Source organism: Neoarius graeffei, chromosome 4 (genome assembly GCF_027579695.1).
Source record: "Neoarius graeffei isolate fNeoGra1 chromosome 4, fNeoGra1.pri, whole genome shotgun sequence".
In the NCBI taxonomy this organism is placed as follows: domain Eukaryota; kingdom Metazoa; phylum Chordata; class Actinopteri; order Siluriformes; family Ariidae; genus Neoarius; species Neoarius graeffei.
The window spans coordinates 26237889-26257053 of NC_083572.1; the positions used below are offsets into that span (position 1 = coordinate 26237889).

A 19165-nucleotide genomic window follows, 5' to 3' on the forward strand; every position below is an offset into this window, starting at 1 on the left:
CTTTCTCTCCTTAGCCCAGATAAGACACTTCTGACATTGTCTCTGGCTCAGGAGTAGCTTGATATTAGGAATGCGAAAGTTGTATCCCCTTTCTTGAAGATGTCTGTTTGTGATGGGTCTTGATACACTGACACCAGCCTCAGTCCACTCCTTGTGAAGCTCTCCCAAGTTCTTGAATCAACTTTTCTTGACAATCCTCTCAAGACTGCGGCCATCCCTGTTGCTTGTGCACCTTTTCCAACCACCCTTTTCAGCAATGGCCTTTTGTGGCTTATCCTCCTTGTGGAGGGCATCAGTGATCATCTTCTGGACAACAGTCAAGTCAGCAGTCTTCCCCATGATTGTGGTTGTGTGTACTGAACTAGACCGAGAGATACACTGTGTTCATACTGTTTTACTCAAACTCGAAATGAAATATTCTAATATTTTGAGATGGGTTTTTTTAATGTTTTTGTACTGTATGCCATACTGATTAAAATTAAAATAGAAAAATGCTTGAAACATTTTAGTTTGTGTAATGAGTCTATAATATATAACTTTCACTTTCTTAAATAACTGATGGAAAATATTGAATTTTTTGAGATGCACTAGTATAACAGAATATTGAAAGGAAGTGCCCAACTAAAGATGGGCAGTGTTTCTAGTCATTTCACTTGGAACAACTTTTTAAAATAACAAACTCATCTGTCAGTAAATGGACACCACCTCAGCTGGGAGTGGATGCCTGTGCTCAGGAGCTGAAAAGTGTCCCACATGAGAGAAGCACCAAGGATCATGCCTATGCAACACATAACCCCTCCTGGTAAGCACTGATGTACACTGCCTGGCTAATATTTTGTTGGACCACCTTTAGCTTTGATTATGGCACTCATTCACCATAGTATTGTTTTGACAACCTCATGCAACGTCACAACATTTATTTCCATCCAGGTTTTCCAGGTTTGCATAATTTTTCACCAACATCTTGTATTTACGACAGGAGACTTGAACCAAAGTCTTCTCCAGGACATCCCAAAGATTTTCAGTGGGGCTAAGGTCAGGATTCTGTGATGGCCAATTCATGTGTGAAAATAATTCCTTATGCTCCCTGAACCAGTCTTTCATAAGTAGTTTTCTTATGCTCCTTAGTCCTAATCCTGTGAGTTCTTATCCCATTGCATGTGTGGAAATGCCTTACTTTCACCATCAAACATAGTTGAGAGTTCTACTGTATTTATTTTTTTTATTTTTTTGTGTTTCGACTTCACATCATGGTCAGTCAAGACTTTTTTCCTACCACATTTCTTCTATGAAGTTGACAGTTCACCACTATCTTTCCAGGTTTTAATAATGCATTGGACAGTTCTTAACCCATCAATCCATTATCTATACTGCCTATCCTTGAGGGTCACAGGAAAATAGGAGTCAATCCCGGGTGACTCTGGGCAAGATGCAAGTTCTTAACCCAATTCTAGTCATTTTCAGTAATCTCCTTGTTTTCTTTGCTTGATGCAGGCCAATAATTTGGCTCTTCTGAAACAAAGTAACATCTTTTCCATGTCCATAGGATGTCTCTTCCAACACGGTTGTTTAAGAAATGGGAAACTACTCACTGCATCATTTAGGGTTAAAAGAATGGTTGCCAGGTGAAACATCAATGCAGTAATTATCCAACCAAAGGCGCTTAAGTATTTGCTTATTTAAATCCAAACACTGACTTTTTTTTGGCCAGGCAGTGTTTAGTATTATGTTTGATCAAGATTAGTCTTCTATACACAGCACAAGTCAGCCATAAACTTATTTGGATAACTTGTGCTGTTTTTGCTAATCGACAAACAGACCATGAATATTTATTAAGCAAGAGAACTCATCAGCTGGTTGCTAAATATATTGTATGTGGTATATTACTTTGGAACTGAATAATGTACAAAATTTCAATATTCCTGGTATTATATAGCATAATTTTTATAGATTTTCCATGGTTATCATTAAAAACATGACTAATGTTACCTGGTAACCACTGATGTTTGAGTTTGCAGACAACTTACCATAATGGTTACGGATATATTCTTCAACAAATAATTTATAGACCTTCCCCATCCTTGATGTTGCTGTAGAGTGTTGCTGAGCTATCTTGTAGATAACCTTGAAGCTAATCCTTGGTAAAATTGATAAGGAAGACTGCATTTTTTTAAATGATGGGCTTATGCGTTTCTTGAGGGACAGTAGTAATTTTATTTATTCATCTCATCTCATTATCTGTAGCCGCTTTATCCTTCTACAGGGTCACAGGCAAGCTGGAGCCTATCCCAGCTGACTACGGGCGAAAGGCGGGGTACACCCTGGACAAGTCGCCAGGTCATCACAGGGCTGACACATAGACACAGACAACCATTCACACTCACATTCACACCTACGGTCAATTTAGAGTCACCAGTTAACCTAACCTGCATGTCTTTGGACTGTGGGGGAAACCGGAGCACCCGGAGGAAACCCACGCGGACACGGGGAGAACATGCAAACTCCACACAGAAAGGCCCTCGCCAGCTACGGGGCTCGAACCCGGACCTTCTTGCTGTGAGGCGACAGCGCTAACCACTACACCACCGTGCCGCCCCAATTTTATTTATTTATTTATTTCTGATTCTTGGGGACAAGGCTAATTATTGACTTGGACAGAGATATGCCTGCCTCCTTGTCATTCTTGATTTGGCCAACTGTTTGAAGGTTTTTTGTTTGTTTTTCTCTCCCCCCCCCGTTAATCCCATACAGTTGTTTACCATTTTCTTCCAGGCCTTTTGGTATTCCTGAGCTGTGGTACCACAAGCACATATTAAAAAGTGCTGGAATTCCTATACTATTCACCCAAATTGGATGTAAATATCCCCCAGTTGTCGCTGAAAGTTTACCGTTTGAGATCATATAAATTGTGTAACTTCAACTCCAGCATGCTATGGTAGACAGCTGAAATAACAATAACTTTGGGTCAAATAAATATATTACGTTCATTATGTCTTCTTTTTTAAATCAAAATAATTAGTTTTCGTTTGTTTCAGACATGTTAAAGCTTTTACATGTCTGAAACAAAAGAAAACTAATTATTTTAACTTTGGGTCAATGTCCAAATATTTATGGACTTGGCTGTATTAAAATACATTCTATGGCCAAACATTTGTGGACACCTGACCATCATACCCATATATTACATAGCATATTTCAAACACTCAACTTGCTATAACAGTGACAAAATAGCTATCAAAAATGCATTCCTGTATTTAATAAAATGAGAAATATAATTTTGATGATAAATTTGCCTTCAGGTCTCCTTTAATAGAACATCCTTATGTGTGTGTATATATTTTTTCTAATATACAGTACATGTTAAGAGGTTGGTGAGATCCATTTTCTTCCCTGCAGGACCGTGACAATGCTCAGAGCTCCTGTGCTGGCCTCTTTATTGTTTCTCACTTGGGATTTGACTGGCCTGGTGTGTGGGTGCATGTGGATATTGCCTCACCTGTGCACACCGTGAGTAGAATATTTTGAAGGATACACCAAACTATTTTACAAACATGCCTTATTTTATTTTACTTTATTTTCTTCCAGTTTGGTCTTCCTTATCCACTAGCTATCCTTCCACACTCAGTCAAGAAATACCAATCAAAGTACCAACTGAAGACTAGCATGTGCTTCCTCAGAGATGTATGAAGCCAGCCACTGTATTTTTTCATGCCATGTCACAGTGTAGCTCAACACCTGCTGCTCTCTTCAGCATATGTGAGCTCACAGATGCCTACAATTGTTTGTCTTGTAACTCTGTCATTCACATCCAGGGAGCACAGATAATGTTGCAGTCTTGGACTCATGAAGAGTAATTCAATCTTGAAGTTTAAATTTGATTTGACTAAAGCTATTTTAACAACTAAAGCATCTGTAGCCTGAAATATAGAGGAGTGTCAAATGCAGTACATGTAGCTGTCTGTGAATGTAGCTTACGATCATGAAATGGATTTCTAAGATTACTGCGTTTCAAATTCCTTGAAAAGGAAAAAAAAAGATAAGAAATGTTTACATGACAATATGTCAGTTATTATTTACAACATTATGATTAAATATATGAAAAAACCTTGGGGCAAAATGCATGTAACTTATGTCAAGCTTACTTGCTAGTCTCCTTCGCTTTGGTTATGAAGCTGCCAAGTCTGGTTTGTAGTGGATTTCCAATCTCATGCTGTTTCTTGTTGTTCTTACTGTTTTGGTAGTACCATAACTCTGCTCAAATATTGAGGGTATGAAACCAAACTCTCTGGGGTTCCCCCTCCCCTTCCTCCCTCTCCCTTCCCCCCCACAAGCGTCTGTTGGCACAAAGCTTATCAAATTCACTTTAACCATGCCTCTCTTTTGGAATCCAATAAAAACTGAGTTCACAGTTTCTTTTTCAGTTGTTAGAACAACCAGGGGCACAGCAAGTGTCATTTTTATCCATTTTTTCAGTACTGTGAACACTACCAAAATCCAATATGGCGACTGCCAAAGTGACTATCAAAGGCGCAAAGCATTATGGGCTATGAGAAAATAGAGAATTTTTAATTTAATGCCAGCAACATGCAGCAACAAAAGGCTGGAAACGTTGTCATTCTTAAAATAAAAAAAGTTAATTAAAAAAAAGGCATAAAAATGTTTATTAAAAAAAAAGAAAAAAAGCATCCCAGAAAGGCGGAGTCTCTCAGAAGTAAAGCTGGGGAGGGGTTCACCACTCTGGGAAGACTGCATGGGCAAATAATGCAACAATTTAAGAAAATGGTCCTGAACATAACATTGCAAAGAATATGGGGATTATATCATCTACGGTACATAATATTTAAATATTCAGAGAATCCAGAGAAACAGAAGTACCTTTTTTTTTCTCTCTCTCTCTCTCTCTCTCTCTAGCAATACAACGCCAGATCACACTCTGCACATATTACAACTGCATTGCTCCGTAGTAAAAGATTCTGGGTGCTAATCTGGCCTACCTGCTGTCCAGGCCTGTCTCCCATTGGAAAGATTTGGTGCATGTTGAAATGAAAAATACAACAAAGGGGACCCTGAACTGTTGAGCAGCTGAAATCCTTTATCAGGCAAGAACATTTGACATTTCACTTTCAAAACTAAAACTGGTCTCCTCAGTTCCTAAACCTTTACAGTGTTGTTAAAGGGAGAATTAATGCAACTTTTATGAAACATGTTGCTGGCAGCAAATTCAAAATGAGCATACATTTTTCAAAAAAAAAAAAGTTACCATTTGATATGCTGTCTTTGTACCATTTTCAATAAAATATAGGGCGTCCATGATTTTTGTAAATCATCACATTTCTAGTTTTATTCAGATTTTACACAGCGTCCCAACTTTTTTCAAAGTGGGGTTGTATATGTGAAGATGATGCTTTTATTCATGACCATCGTCTTCTGATGCTGTGAGGCTATTCTTAAAGCTACTATATGAACAAAATATTTTGAACTAAGGCAAGGCAAGTTTATTTATATAGTGCATTTCATACACAGTGGCAGTTCAATGTGCTTTACAGAGGTACAGGCAAAACAGTAAACAATAGAAAATAAAGTTACATAAAATAAAGGGGGAAGAAGAGAGAAAAAATAAGAATTAAACAATAGTAGAAATAAAATAAAATGAAGTAAAAGTTCAGTAAAAAACAGCAGAATAAAATAGAATAAAAGTTAAGTAAAGTTTAAAACAATGTAAAGATGATATTTATCAGTTAGCAGAAAACAGCTTGGTCTTTAATCTAGATTTGAAGCTGCCAACAGCAGGAGCATTTTTAATGTCCTCTGGGAGTTGGTTCCATAGCTGTACTGCATAGTAGCTAAAAGCTGCTTCACCACACTTTGTTTTAACAACAGGTTTTACCAGTAAGTTTTGCTGCTGCGATCTGGTAGATCTGATTGGGTTAGACCGCTGCAACATATCAGAGAGGTACAGTAATTGGGCCCTGTACCATTTAGAGATTTGTACACCAGCAACAATGCTTTAAAGTCAATTCTGTAGCTTACTGGAAGCCAGTGAAGGGACCTTAGAATTGGAGTAATGTGCTCTGTTCTTTTTGTTTGTGTGAGAACCCTAGCCACTGCATTTTGCGCTGCAAACGACCTGAAGTCGTTTGATTGTCTTTTTTGGCAGGCCTGTGAAACGGCCATTGCAGTAGTCAACCCTACTAGTGATGAAGGCATGTATAAGTTTTTTCCAGATCATTTTTTGACATAAGTCCTCTTAGTTTGGAAATGTTTTTTTAGGTGATAAAATGCCGATTTAGTGATTGCTTTCATGTGAGCAAACTAAGAATAAATTTGAGATTGTATATTCATGGGAAAAAGAAAGTACACCCTCCTTTAATTCTATATTATGTGTCCAGGCCTAAATAAAAATTGCGTTGTCTCATATAACCAGACAAATCACCTCAGGTGACACAAAAAATATTTTTAAAAAAAATATTTATTTATTTCCAAAAAAATTTGGCCCTTTTTTGTTTACAACATTGCTTCAGTTCATTGAAGTTTGAGGGCATTCCTTTATGTTACAGCTCTCTTAACTGCCACAGTATCTGGACTTTGACTTGGCCTTTCCATGACCTTGATAATTTTTTCTTCTTTAGCTATTCAGATGTTTGCTGGTGTGCTTGGGATCATTGGCCTGTTGCATGATCCAATTTCAACCCAGCTTAAGCTGCTGGACAGATGGCCTCACATTCGTCTCAATAATATTCCGGTATTAATTGGAGTTCATTGTTGTCTGAAGTCCTGACTGCAAGTCCTATAGCTGCAAAATGAGCCCAAGTCATCACTCCTCCACCACCATGGTGATTGTGATCACATTGTGGTGATGTGATTGGTTTGAACCAATCCTCCTCACAGTAGAATGATGAATTTCAAATTGTTTTTGGAGATGGCCTACAGCCTTATAACCCTTTCCAGATTGAAGTAATCACTGCTGACATTTGATTGGCTTGACCAGAATTGCAACAGTAGGGTGGCCAGTTCCTTTCTGCACGCACACACAGACTCCTATGGGCAATTTTGAGTAGCCAGGTAGCATGTCTTTGGACTGTGGGGGAAACCGGAGCACCTGGAGGAAACCCACAGAAACACTGGGAGAATATGCAAACTCCACACAGAAAGGCCTCTGTCGGCCACTGGGCTTGAACCCAGAACCTTCTTGCTATGAGGCGACCTTGCTAACCACTGCACCCTTCCAGATTGATAAGCAGCAACAATTACTTCTCTGAGGTCATGGCTGATGTCCTTTCCTTTTGGCATGATGTGGACACACTCCTGAGTGCTCCAGAAAACCAAACTGTCAGAAGTTCTGCTTTTACAAAGGTAGTCACACTTCCTGATGATGAACTAATTTTGTGTATTTCATTAGTAATGCCTGGCTGCTAATTATTCTCTTCATGAATGTGGAAGTAGGAAGGATGTACTTCTTTCCCACCTGGCTTCTGAATGTTGGTTTACTGTTTGGGGGAAAGAAAAAGACTACATACTGTATTACAGTCTGTTGTAGGGTTTTTTGTTTGTTTTAACCTAAGGTTATTTGCTTATAGAAGTTGGGGAGGACCACATAATTGTTATTTAGGCCCTGATAAATAAAAACAGAATTAAAGGAGGGTGTACTTCTCTCTCTCATGACCGTATGTACTTTCAAATCATAGCATTCCTTTTAAGTCAATGTCTTCTGTGTTGTGTGAATGGTCATGTGCTGCCTCTGAATTCTTTAAATTTTTGGTTTGGTCTTATTTAGCATTTTTATAAATCCTAGAGACCATGTATTTTCACACCACACATCAATAAAATTTTATGTAATCATTTTGTTCCTAAATTTGAGAAGTATAACCCCAAATCAGAAAAAAATTGGGACGGGATGTTGAAATTAAAACTGAAAACAATTATTTTTAAATAACCTTTGAGCTGTATTGCACTGAAAGCAATACAACAGCACATTAAATATTTTACTTCATGATTTTTTTTCCAAAGTAAACACATCGATTTTGATTCTTGCAGCACATTTCAAAAAAAAGTTGGGACGGTAAAGCATTTACCACTTTGTAATGTTATGTTTCTCCAAAATCTCAATGTACTTTTCTAGATTAATCCTAGTTGACAGCATTCTTGGATTCCTTTTTGCACAGTAAAGTTTTAAATGGCATTTGTGGCCATAACTCCATATTGTAGTGCTTGACAAAGGTTTGTCAAAGTAATCCCAAGCTCATGTGGTTATATTAGCTATGATGATTCTAGACACAGTACCATTTGAGGGATCAGAGTTTGTGCCCTTGCCCTTTAGCACCAAAATTCCTCCATATTCCTTGAATAATTTAATGTTGTTATGCACTATGGAGAGTAAAATCTCTAAATCCCTTCCTGTCTTTGTTTTTAACCATTTCAATAATTTTCTCACATTTCTTGGAGGTCATCGACCCATCTTTGCTCGTCAAAGGCTAGGCCTTTCCTGGATACTGATTTTGTACCAAATCATGATTACAATCACCTGTTGGCATCACCTGTTTCAAATCACATAATTATTTAATTGTTTAACCAAATTACTAGCCCTATATTGCCCCATCCCAACTTTTTTTGGAATGCATTGTAGGCCTGAAATCCAGGAATGGGTGTATATTAAGAAATGAAATGAAGTTGACCAGACAAAGCATAAAATATCTTGGGTTCACAGTCTCTAATGAAATACAAGTCAAAGTGAATTTAGAAATCATTGCACACACCCCTGCCAATTTCCACACCATCCCACCTTCTTCTGATTTGGGATTTAGTAGAGGACCTGGGTTAGATATGTATGCACATAATTTAGGAGAGGATAACTCAACTGTTATAGGCTAATTTGAACCCAAGGAACAACTTGGGATGTGTGCCAAAATCGCTATCTGGGGCGAACAGGCTGAAAATTATCAATCCAAGATGGCTGCCATTAGCCATATTGAAAATATGCATTTTTGAACCACTCACCACACAAGTATGTGCAGTACCTCGTTTTATGGGTTTTTGGGTATGGGGAATCCATTAGTGATGACATTTTCATGATTGAAGGAAAAAGGAACAAGCTACGGTCAAGGGCAAGGTAAAAAAAAAAAAAGCCAAAATTGCAGTTTCACAGGAAACATGAGAAAAACAGAGTAATCCTACCTCAAACCTTGAACTTTTGAAGATAACTAGTTGGATCCTCTTCGCTTTAGCCGAGAGGACGTGGTGTCCATGATTTCTAAAAAAAAAAAAAGAATTTCTACTTTTGATTTGTCAGACCTCGGGACAATTTTCCACTTCTCAGCCCATTGTAAAAGAGCTCAGGCTCGGAGAAGGTGGTGGTGTTTCTTATATTGTTCATGTAAGGTTTTAACTTGCATTTGTGAATGCAGTAATGAACTGTTTTCACAGACGATGTTTTTCCGAAGTGTCCCTGAGCCCATACAGTGATTTCCACTATAGACACGTCTGCTTTTAATGCAATGTCGCCTGAGGGCCATAGGCATCCAATGTCAGTTTTCAGCCTTATTTCTTGCATACAGAGATTTCTCCAGATTCTCTGAATCTTTTAATGATATTATGTACTATAAACAATGTGATCCCCAAATTCTTTGCAATGTTATTCTTAAATTGTTGCACTGTTTGCCTATGCAGACTTTCACTGGTGAACCCCTCCCCATCTTTACTTCTGAGAGACTCCGCCTGTTTGGGATGTTCTTTTTATACACAATCATGTTGCTGACCTGTTGCCAATTAACCTAGTTAGTTTTTTAAGCATTACGTGGCTTTTTCAGTCTTTTGTTGCCCCGTCACTCATTTTCTGAAACACGTTGCTGACATTAAATTCAAAATGAGCATATAGTTTTCAAAAAACAATGAAATTTCTCAGTTCCAACATTTGATATGTTGTCTTTGTGCTATTTTCAAAGAAATATAGGGTTTCCATGAGTTTGCAAATCTTCACATTCTGTTTTTATTTACACACGCTGTTTTACACAGCGTCCCAACTTTTTTGGAATTGGGGTTGTAGTTGGTTTTGTAACATTTGCTGTGTAGGTGTCTAATAAACAGTTTATGTGCTGCATTACAGGGTGAACGTGCTACAGGTTTTGGAGTAGCTCTTCTTTTGGCTCTGTTTGGTCAGGCATCTGAAGACCCACTTCTCAATATGGTGTCTCCATTGGGCATCACTGCTGCAAATGCTTCCTCAGGAGACCAAATGGAGAGAGACAGCAAAAGGAGAAGATTAGTTTGAAGATCACCTCAAACTGCTCCAGTTTCTATATTCTGAAACTAGTCCAAAACAGTAACATTAAAATTAAATGCATAAATACATCTACCCCTCATTTGTTTGGCAAAGTACTGACCATCTCAAAAGTACTATTTTTATTTACCTTACTAGACATAAAAACACAAGCAGTAGAGATGTTTTGAATAGAACAAAGGTGTCAAAATAAATTTATCAGAGGGACACTTACATGTACATTATTTACCACAATGCAAAGACAATGTTTCTGCTGCAGTTCAGTGATGTCACTTCTTCCAATAAAACAGGTGAAGAGAGTGGTCATTATGAATTACATAATCTCTAATGGTATGTTTAAAAAAAAATGTGGTGCAAAACAATACAAAATAATCACTGAAATCCTGCTTCACGTTTTTGTGTAAAATATGAATGTTTTCTAAAAGCTTTATGCAAGGAATAACATAGGGGAATAAGCACTGCACTACTATGGAGGGGAATGCCATCAGGGTGCTATCCTAATCATAACAGTGCTCAGTGTAAATGAGTACACCCCCTTTTGAAAAGTAACATTTTAAATAATATCTCAATGAACACAATTTCCAAAATGTTGACAAGACAAAGTTTAATATAACATCTGTTTAACTTATAACGTGAAAGTAAGGTTAATAATATAAACTTAGATTACACATTTTTTCAGTTTTACTCAAATTAGGATGGTGCAAAAATGAGTACACTCCACAACAAAAACTACTACATCTAGTACTTTGTATGGCCTCCATGATTTTTAATGACAGCACCAAGTCTTCTAGGCATGGAATGAACAAGTTGGTGACATTTTGCAACATCAATCTTTTTCCATTCTTCAACAATGACCTCTTTTAGTGACCGGATGCTGGATGGAGAGTGATGCTCAACTTGTCTCTTCAGAATTCCCCATACAGTGGTGCTTGAAAGTTTGTGAACCCTTTAGAATTTTCTATATTTCTGCATAAATATGACCTAAAACATCATCAGATTTTCATACAAGTCCTAAAAGTAGATAAAGAGAACCCAGTTAAACAAATGAGACAAAAATATTATACTTGGTCATTTATTTATTGAGGAAAATGATCCAATATTACATATCTGTGAGTGGCAAAAGTATGTGAACCTCTAGGATTAGCAGTTAATTTGAAGGTGAAATTAGAGTCAGGTGTTTTCAATCAATGGGATGACAATCAGGTGTGAGTGGGCACCCTGTTTTATTTAAAGAACAGGGATCTATCAAAGTCTGATCTTCACAACACATGTTTGTGGAAGTGTATCATGCGACAAACAAAGGAGATTTCTGAGGACCTCAGAAAAAGCATTGTTGATGCTCATCAGGCTGGAAAAGGTTACAAAACCATCTCTAAAGAGTTTGGACTCCACCAATCCACAGTCAGACAGATTGTGTACAAATGGAGGAAATTCAAGACCATTGTTACCCTCCCCAGGAGTGGTCGACCAACAAAGATCACTCCAAGAGCAAGGTGTGTAATAGTCGGCGAGGTCACAAAGGACCCCAGGGTAACTTCTAAGCAACTGAAGGCCTCTCTCACATTGGCTAATGTTAATGTTCATGAGTCCACCATCAGATGAACACTGAACAACAATGGTGTGCATGGCAGGGTTGCAAGGAGAAAGCCACTGCTCTCCCAAAAGAACATTGCTGCTCGTCTGCAGTTTGCTAAAGATCACGTGGACAAGCCAGAAGGCTATTGGAAAAATGTTTTGTGGATGGATGAGACTAAAACAGAACTTTTTGGTTTAAATGAGAAGTGTTATGTTTGGAGAAAGGAAAACACTGCATTCCAGCATAAGAACCTTATCTCTTCTGTGAAACATGGTGGTGGTAGTATCATGGTTTGGGCCTGTTTTGCTGCATCTGGGCCAGGACGGCTTGCCATCATTGATGGAACAATGAATTCTGAATTATACCAGCGAATTCTAAAGGAAAATGTCAGGACATCTGTCCATGAACTGAATCTCAAGGGAAGGTGGGTCATGCAGCAAGACAACGACCCTAAGCACACAAGTCGTTCTACCAAAGAATGGTTAAAGAAGAATAAAGTTAATGTTTTGGAATGGCCAAGTCAAAGTCCTGACCTTAATCCAATGGAAATGTTGTGGAAGGACCTGAAGCGAGCAGTTCATGTGAGGAAACTCACCAACATCCCAGAGTTGAAGCTGTTCTGTCCGGAGGAACGGGCTAAAATTCCTCCAAGCCGGTGTGCAGGACTGATCAACAGTTACCGGAAACGTTTAGTTGCAGTTATTGCTGCACAAGGGGGTCACACCAGATACTGAAAGCAAAGGTTCACATACTTTTGCCACTCACAGATATGTAATATTGGATCATTTTCCTCAATAAATAAATGACCAAGTATAATATTTTTGTCTCATTTGTTTAACTGGGTTCTCTTTATCTACTTTTAGGACTTGTGTGAAAATCTGATGATGTTTTAGGTCATATTTATGCAGAAATATTGAAAATTCTAAAGGGTTCACAAACTTTCAAGCACCACTGTAGGTGTTCGATTGGGTTCAGATCAGGAGATATACTTGGCCACTGAATCACTTTCACCCTGTTCTTCAGAAATCCAACAGTGGCCTTAGATGTGTGCTTAGTCATGTTGGAAAAGTACACAACGACCAAGGGCATGGAGTGATGGTAGCATCTTCTCTTTCAGTATAGAGCAATACATCTGTGAATTCATGATGCCATCAATGAAATGCAGCTCCCTGACACCAGCAGCACTCATGCAGCCCCACATAAGGACACTGCCACCACCATGTTTCACTGTAGGCACCATGCATTTTTCATTGTATTCCTCACCTTTGTGATGCCGTATAGTTTTGAAGCCATCAGTTCCAAAAACATTTATCTTGGTCTCATCACTCCAGAGTATAGAGTCCCAGTAGTCTTCATCTTTATCAGCATGGGCCCTGGCAAACTCTAGGCGGGCTTTTTTGTGCCTGGGCTTTAGGAGAGGCTTCTTTCGTGGACGGCATCCATGCATGCCATTCCTCTGCAGCGTATGCTGTATTGTGTCATGGGAAATAGTCAGTCCAGTTTGGCTTTCTACTTCTTTAGATAACTACAGTGAACTTGCATGCCGATTTTCTTCAACCCTTCTCATCAGAACTCGCTCCTGTCGAGGTGTTAACTTCCGTGGACGACCTGGACATCTCTGTGAGATGGTTGCAGTTCCATCTTTCTTAAATTTTTGTACCACTTTTGCTACAGTATTCTGACTGATAAGTAAAGCTTTGCTGATCTTCTTGTAGCCTTCACCTTTGTGGTGTAAAGAAATTATTTTCTGTGGGGAATTCTGAAGAGACAAGTTGAGCATCACTCTCCAGCCAGCATCCGGTCACTAAAAGAGGTCATTGTTGAAAAATTGAAAAAGACTGATGTTGCAAAATGTTGCCAACTTGTTCATTCCATGCCTAGAAGACTTGGTGCGGTCATTAAAAATCATGGAGGCCATACAAAGTACTAGATGTAGTAGATGTTGTGGGGTGTACTCATTTTTGCACCACCCTAATTTGAGTAAAACTGAAAAAATGTGTAATCTAAGTTATATTATTAACCTTACTTTCACGTTATAAGTTAAACAGATGTTATATTAAACTTTGTCTTGTCAACATTTTGGAAATAGTTTGTGTTCATTGAGATATTGTTTAAAATGTTACTTTTCAAAGGGGGTGTACTCATTTACGCTGAGCACTGTATATCGTGTCCATAAGTATTTGGAAAGTGATGCAATTTTAGTAATTTTGCCTCTGTACATCACCACAGTGGATTTGAAATGAAGCAAACAAGATGTGATTGAAGTGTAGAATTTCAGCTTTAAATAAAGGTGTTTCACAAAAAATATTGCATTAACCATTTAAGAATTACAGGCATTTTTCACCAAATGCTGAGTTTCTTCCCTTGAGATGCTTTGCTAAAGCCTTTACTTCAGCCACCTTCTGTTGTTGCTTGTTTGTGGGTCTTTCTGTCTTTATTACTAAGACTCCTGCAGTTATATGTTTTCACTCAAAGATTGAAATCTCCCCTCTAAAGTATCTCTGCTATCACATGCTACAACCGAGACACCAAACTACAGCCAGCCGTATCTTTTTGAACTGCTGCTCATGCGACATCATGGGGTGGCGTAAGGGCTGGGCCACACCAGCTGCTGTGGCGGCCATCAAACATTTTGATTTTCATTTCAGCACCCATGTTAACAGGTTAGAGCAGCCACACAGCCTGCATGAGATGTGCATCTCAGAATGGCTTAAGTTGCTGCAGTGGTGTATCATCTAGGGCAGGGGTCTCCAACTTTTCTGGGACTGAGGGCTACCCGAAGGATAAGAAACTATATGGAGGGCTAGTCATTCAAAATAATTTACTTAAAATAAAAGGCTTAACATCCCTTTAAAATAAGACTATGTAGAATTATGTACTTTTAATTAACAATCAAGGAATAGAAACTGGCATTTTAACATGAACATTTTAATTATGAATAATCATAATCTCAACATATCAATACTGTTTAGGAATTACCAACTTTTTTGCAAATTCCAAAATTTTAATTATGCTAACTCTTATTAGCTAATGCTAATAAGTTAATTATGATGATAATGAACATATTTTGTTGTAATCTCGTGTTGGGAAAGTACATTTGCCCTCTTTTAGAATTATACACACAAAAAAAACATTCTGATATTCTCACTGCAATTAACAGCTGTTACATAAAATCAGGTCTGGAAATGCCAAAAGCACAGTAATAAAAGGTTATAATTTTCCCTTTTCAACACACAACAGTTCTGTGAAAGTTAAAACTATTCAAAATCAATTCCCTAAAAAACTACACTGCAACAGTAATAGAATGCTTGCACTTCTAACACAGCATACAAGTTGAAACTCTTAACTGCATCCTTAAATGATTTCACCTTATTGCAGATTCATAATATTCAAGGAATCATTCTCTTAATATTCGTTTCTTTTCTAAGTTTTAAAATGCATTTCATGCATTGATTTTTGGGGGCTAGATTAGGGATAAAATTGGCTCATGTCTTGGGTCATTCAGATTCTGTAAAGCTGCTTTGGGACAATTTCTATTGTTAAAAGTGCTATACAAACAAACTTGACTTGACTATATTGACTCAGATCAAGGCTCCATGAATTAGAATGAATTGTTGGCAGCTGCTGCTGATGTGCACTACTTTTATTCAACTCTTCTCTTTATTTTTGATCTCTCCATTTCAATCTACAACCTAGATTCCAAAAAAGGTGGGACACTGTAAAATGTAAATAAAAACAGAATGCAATGATTTTGCAAATCCTTTTCAATTCAGCTGAATACAATACAAATACCTATTTAATGTTCAAAGTGATTAAACTTGTTTTTTTTTTTTTGTAAATATACTCTTTTTGATGCCTGCAACACATTCCAAAAAAGTTGGGACAGGGGCAACAAAATACTGGGAAAGTTGTGGAATGCTTAAAAACCACCTGTCTGGAACATTCTACATGTAACAGGTTAATTGGTAATTGGAAAGGGATGAGGTTCACCACCTTGTGAAAAACTACATGGGGACATGGGGTGAGGTTCATCACTTTGTGAAAAACTACATGGGGGAAAACAGTCAAACACTGCTCAACAAACAATTCTCTGTAATTATTAACAAACCACTACTAGTAAACAGATTGTCGATGCATCTACCATGCAAACATCCAGAAATGCCACTGAATTCTCTGGGTCCAAGCTCATCTGAGATGGACTGACACAAAGTGGAAAAGTGTGCTGTGGTCTGATGAGTTGACATTTCAATTTTTTTTTGGAATTCATGGACATTGTGTCCTCCAAGCTAAAGAGGAAAAGGACCGTCCAGATTGTTTGGTTTGTTTGTTTGTTTGTTTGCAGCACAAAGTTGAAAAGCCAGCCACTGTGATGGTATGGGGGAGTGTTAGTACCTGTGGCATAGATGGCTTGCACATCTGTGAAGGTGCCATTAATGATGAAGGGTACATGCAAGTTTTGGAGCAAAAATATTGCCATCCAGATATCATCTTTTTCAGGGACAGCCCTGCTTGTTCCAGTGAGACAATGCCAAGCCACCTTCCACACCACTTCATATGGTGGCTTTTGTAGTAATCGTGCAGGTGCTAAACTGGCCTGCCTGCCTCCCATTGGTAGTGTGGTACATTATGAAGTGCAAAATACAACAACGGAGACCCTGGACTGTTGAGCAGTTGAAATCCTATATCAAGCAGGAATGGGAAAGAATTTCATGTTCAAAACTTCAACAATTCGTGTCATCAGTTCCAAATGCTGACTGAGCGTTGTTAAAAGAAAAGGTGATGTAACACAATGGTAAACATGCCCCTGTCCCAACTTTTTTTGGAATGTGTTGCAGGTATCAAATTCAGATTGAGTGTATATTTACAAAAAAAAGCCAAAGTTTATCAGTTTCTGGAGTCACTCAAGAATCTATCTTGGGTCCACTGCTCTTTCTCGTGTTTGCTATGGTCAATATGAGTCGAGTATCATTCTTTTTGCAGATGACTCTAAGCTTAATCGTGCTATTGACTCTGCAGGTTCTTCAGAAATATTACAGGCTGATCTTGATGGTCTTCAAAATTGGAGCTCCGGCCATATAATGGAGTTTAGTATGTCAAAATGTAAGGTTCTTTACATGTCTAGAAAGCGGACTCGTTATCGTCCTCACCATAGCTACAAGTAGAGCCCTGCACTCCCGCGGGAGTCCCGCAGGAGTCGCGGGACCCGCTGCAAAGCAGTGCTGCGCGGGACAAATTTTGAAAGCTCATTGCGGGCGCGGGCGGGAGCAGGAGTGCACATATGCGGGCGCGGGCGGGAGCGGGAGCGGTGATAAGCTGCAGTCCCGCTAACTAAAAATGTGTTTAAAATAAAATTTATAAATTATTAATTTATGTCTATCATATATAATTTGTGCTGGATATTTTATTTGGCATTAATAAAAACATTTTAAGATGCCTAAATTTTCAGAGAGAGTCAGATTGCCAGATTGAGTGAGGAATGGCATCTTAAATTTGCCACTGATCACCCTAACGGGCAATCCTTTGATCACTCTAATGACTCGCCGTTCACACCCAGCTTCCAGTGACCCACACTAACATGATGCCTCAATGACACCTTAGATGAGCTGGTCATCAGAATTCTGATCCAGGAGAGGATAAATAACTCTCGTACGTTTCCGATTCCTTTCCTCTTCCGTGTTTGAGATCTCCGATCATGGCAGAAGAGCAGAGCTCCTTTACTGAAGCTCACAGTGCTTCAAAAGTAAGTGCTGCTTTAAAAAGAGGTACATTTACCGTTAAAAAGTCAAGAGTCCTGAAATCGGACATTTTAGTTAGAAATGCTTTACAAATGTAAACTGGGTTAGCCTAATGTTTTGTATGGCTGAACAATAAATATACCAAATTTCCACTTGGAATTACGTGGTCGCCTGTCTTTTATTATTATTATTATTAGAGACACTGATGAAGGCAACAGCTGAAACGTCTGTCTCCTTCTGCTGCTAAAAACAACTGAAAAGAAATGTAACTAAAAGAATAAGTTCAAGAGTGCGATCCATCTCTCCTTTCACACTAATTATTCATAGGAGATGCACCACGGGAGAGCGCATACTTAAATGATTAGCCTACTTAAATAATTATTGTTATTAGGTCTACATGCTGCCATTTCAACATTCCGAATTCAGAAACAAGGTAAATAATAACAAACGTGAATGTGAGCTGTAGATATTTATGCTCAAATCCACTCAAAGTAGGGGGCGGGGCACCATCACGCTGTGTCAAGACAAGAACTTTCCTGAGAAATAACGCGAACGTCTGCATCATGCGGGATTTGCGGGTGGGAGCGGGACAAAATATGGCAGGCATGGGCGGGAGCGGGACTGAAAATCATAATTCTTTGCGGGCGGGAGCGGGACTGAAAAATCATAATTCTTTGCGGGCGCGGGTGGGAGCGGGACTGAAAAATCCGACCCTTGCAGACCTCTAGCTACAAGCTTCAAGCTCTTGATTCTGCCTTGCAAACTACTCAAGTCAGTTTATTTGTATAGCGCTTTTAACAACATACATTGTTGCAAAACCACTTTACAGAAAAATAACTCACTCACACTCTCTTCATCCCAGATAGTTAGGAGAAGCTTGTGTAGCTGTGTTAGTAGAGGGTGGCCTCCAGCCTTAAGAACTTCAGCAGAGATCCCGTCTGGGCCAGGTGCGTTATCATTAGCTAGCTGTTTCAGAGTTTTCTTAACTTCAGTCTCTGTAGGTAGTATTGCTATATCAGTCTGGACTTCCTCCTGGGGAATATCATCAAGAACTGAGGGGTCTGCTGTGCTGTGCTGATTCAGAAGGGTGGAAAAGTGTTCTTTCCAGCACTGTAGAATATCCTCCTTCTCTGTGAGCCTTTTCCCATTGGTGTCATCCACTGGGGTGAGGCCAGGGGAGCGCCTTTGAGAAACTAGTTTAATTGCCTTGAAGAAGCTCTTGGAGTCATGTCTCTCAGCATGCGCTTCAATTTCTTTGGCTCTATCCAATCACCATTGATTTTGCAGTCGGCGTAGTTCCCTTTGGCAGTTGTTTCTAGCAGTTCTATAGTGCTGACAATTTTCTGGTGTATCATTATGCAGGGCCAGTTGGTAAGCATCATGTTTCTGCTTGAGTGCATTGGTGATGGTGTTATTCTCATCAAACCAGTCGCGATGTCTCCTTTTTAGAAGTCCAACTATCTCCCTGGTGGTGTCATACAGGGTTTGGTGGGGGGATTTGCAGTGTTGATCTAGAGTTTCTGTATTGAGGTCCTGGATCTTTTAGACACCCTCTCTTGAAGCTGGTCATGGACTTCAGGC

The 19165-nt window shown here is 38.8% G+C and overlaps 1 protein-coding gene across 5 annotated transcripts in view; it reads left to right on the top strand.

The window, feature by feature from the left end:
* The window catches only part of npepl1 (aminopeptidase like 1), a 169311-nt gene that overhangs the window by 120072 nt on the left and 30074 nt on the right, over positions 1–19165 (top strand). For 2 of the 5 annotated variants that reach the window (XR_009654509.1, XM_060919071.1), the window contains exon 11: positions 3397–3507. Coding sequence is in view for 3 of the 5 variants with exons in the window: in XM_060919071.1 (XP_060775054.1) it covers positions 3397–3507 (111 nt within the window). In the remaining 2 variants the exon portion in view is untranslated. Of the gene's footprint in view, positions 1–3396; positions 3508–3585; positions 3751–4911; positions 5100–10099; positions 10655–19165 lie in introns of those variants that run through there. The other 3 variants (XR_009654508.1, XM_060919068.1, XM_060919070.1) reach the window with 3 other exon arrangements.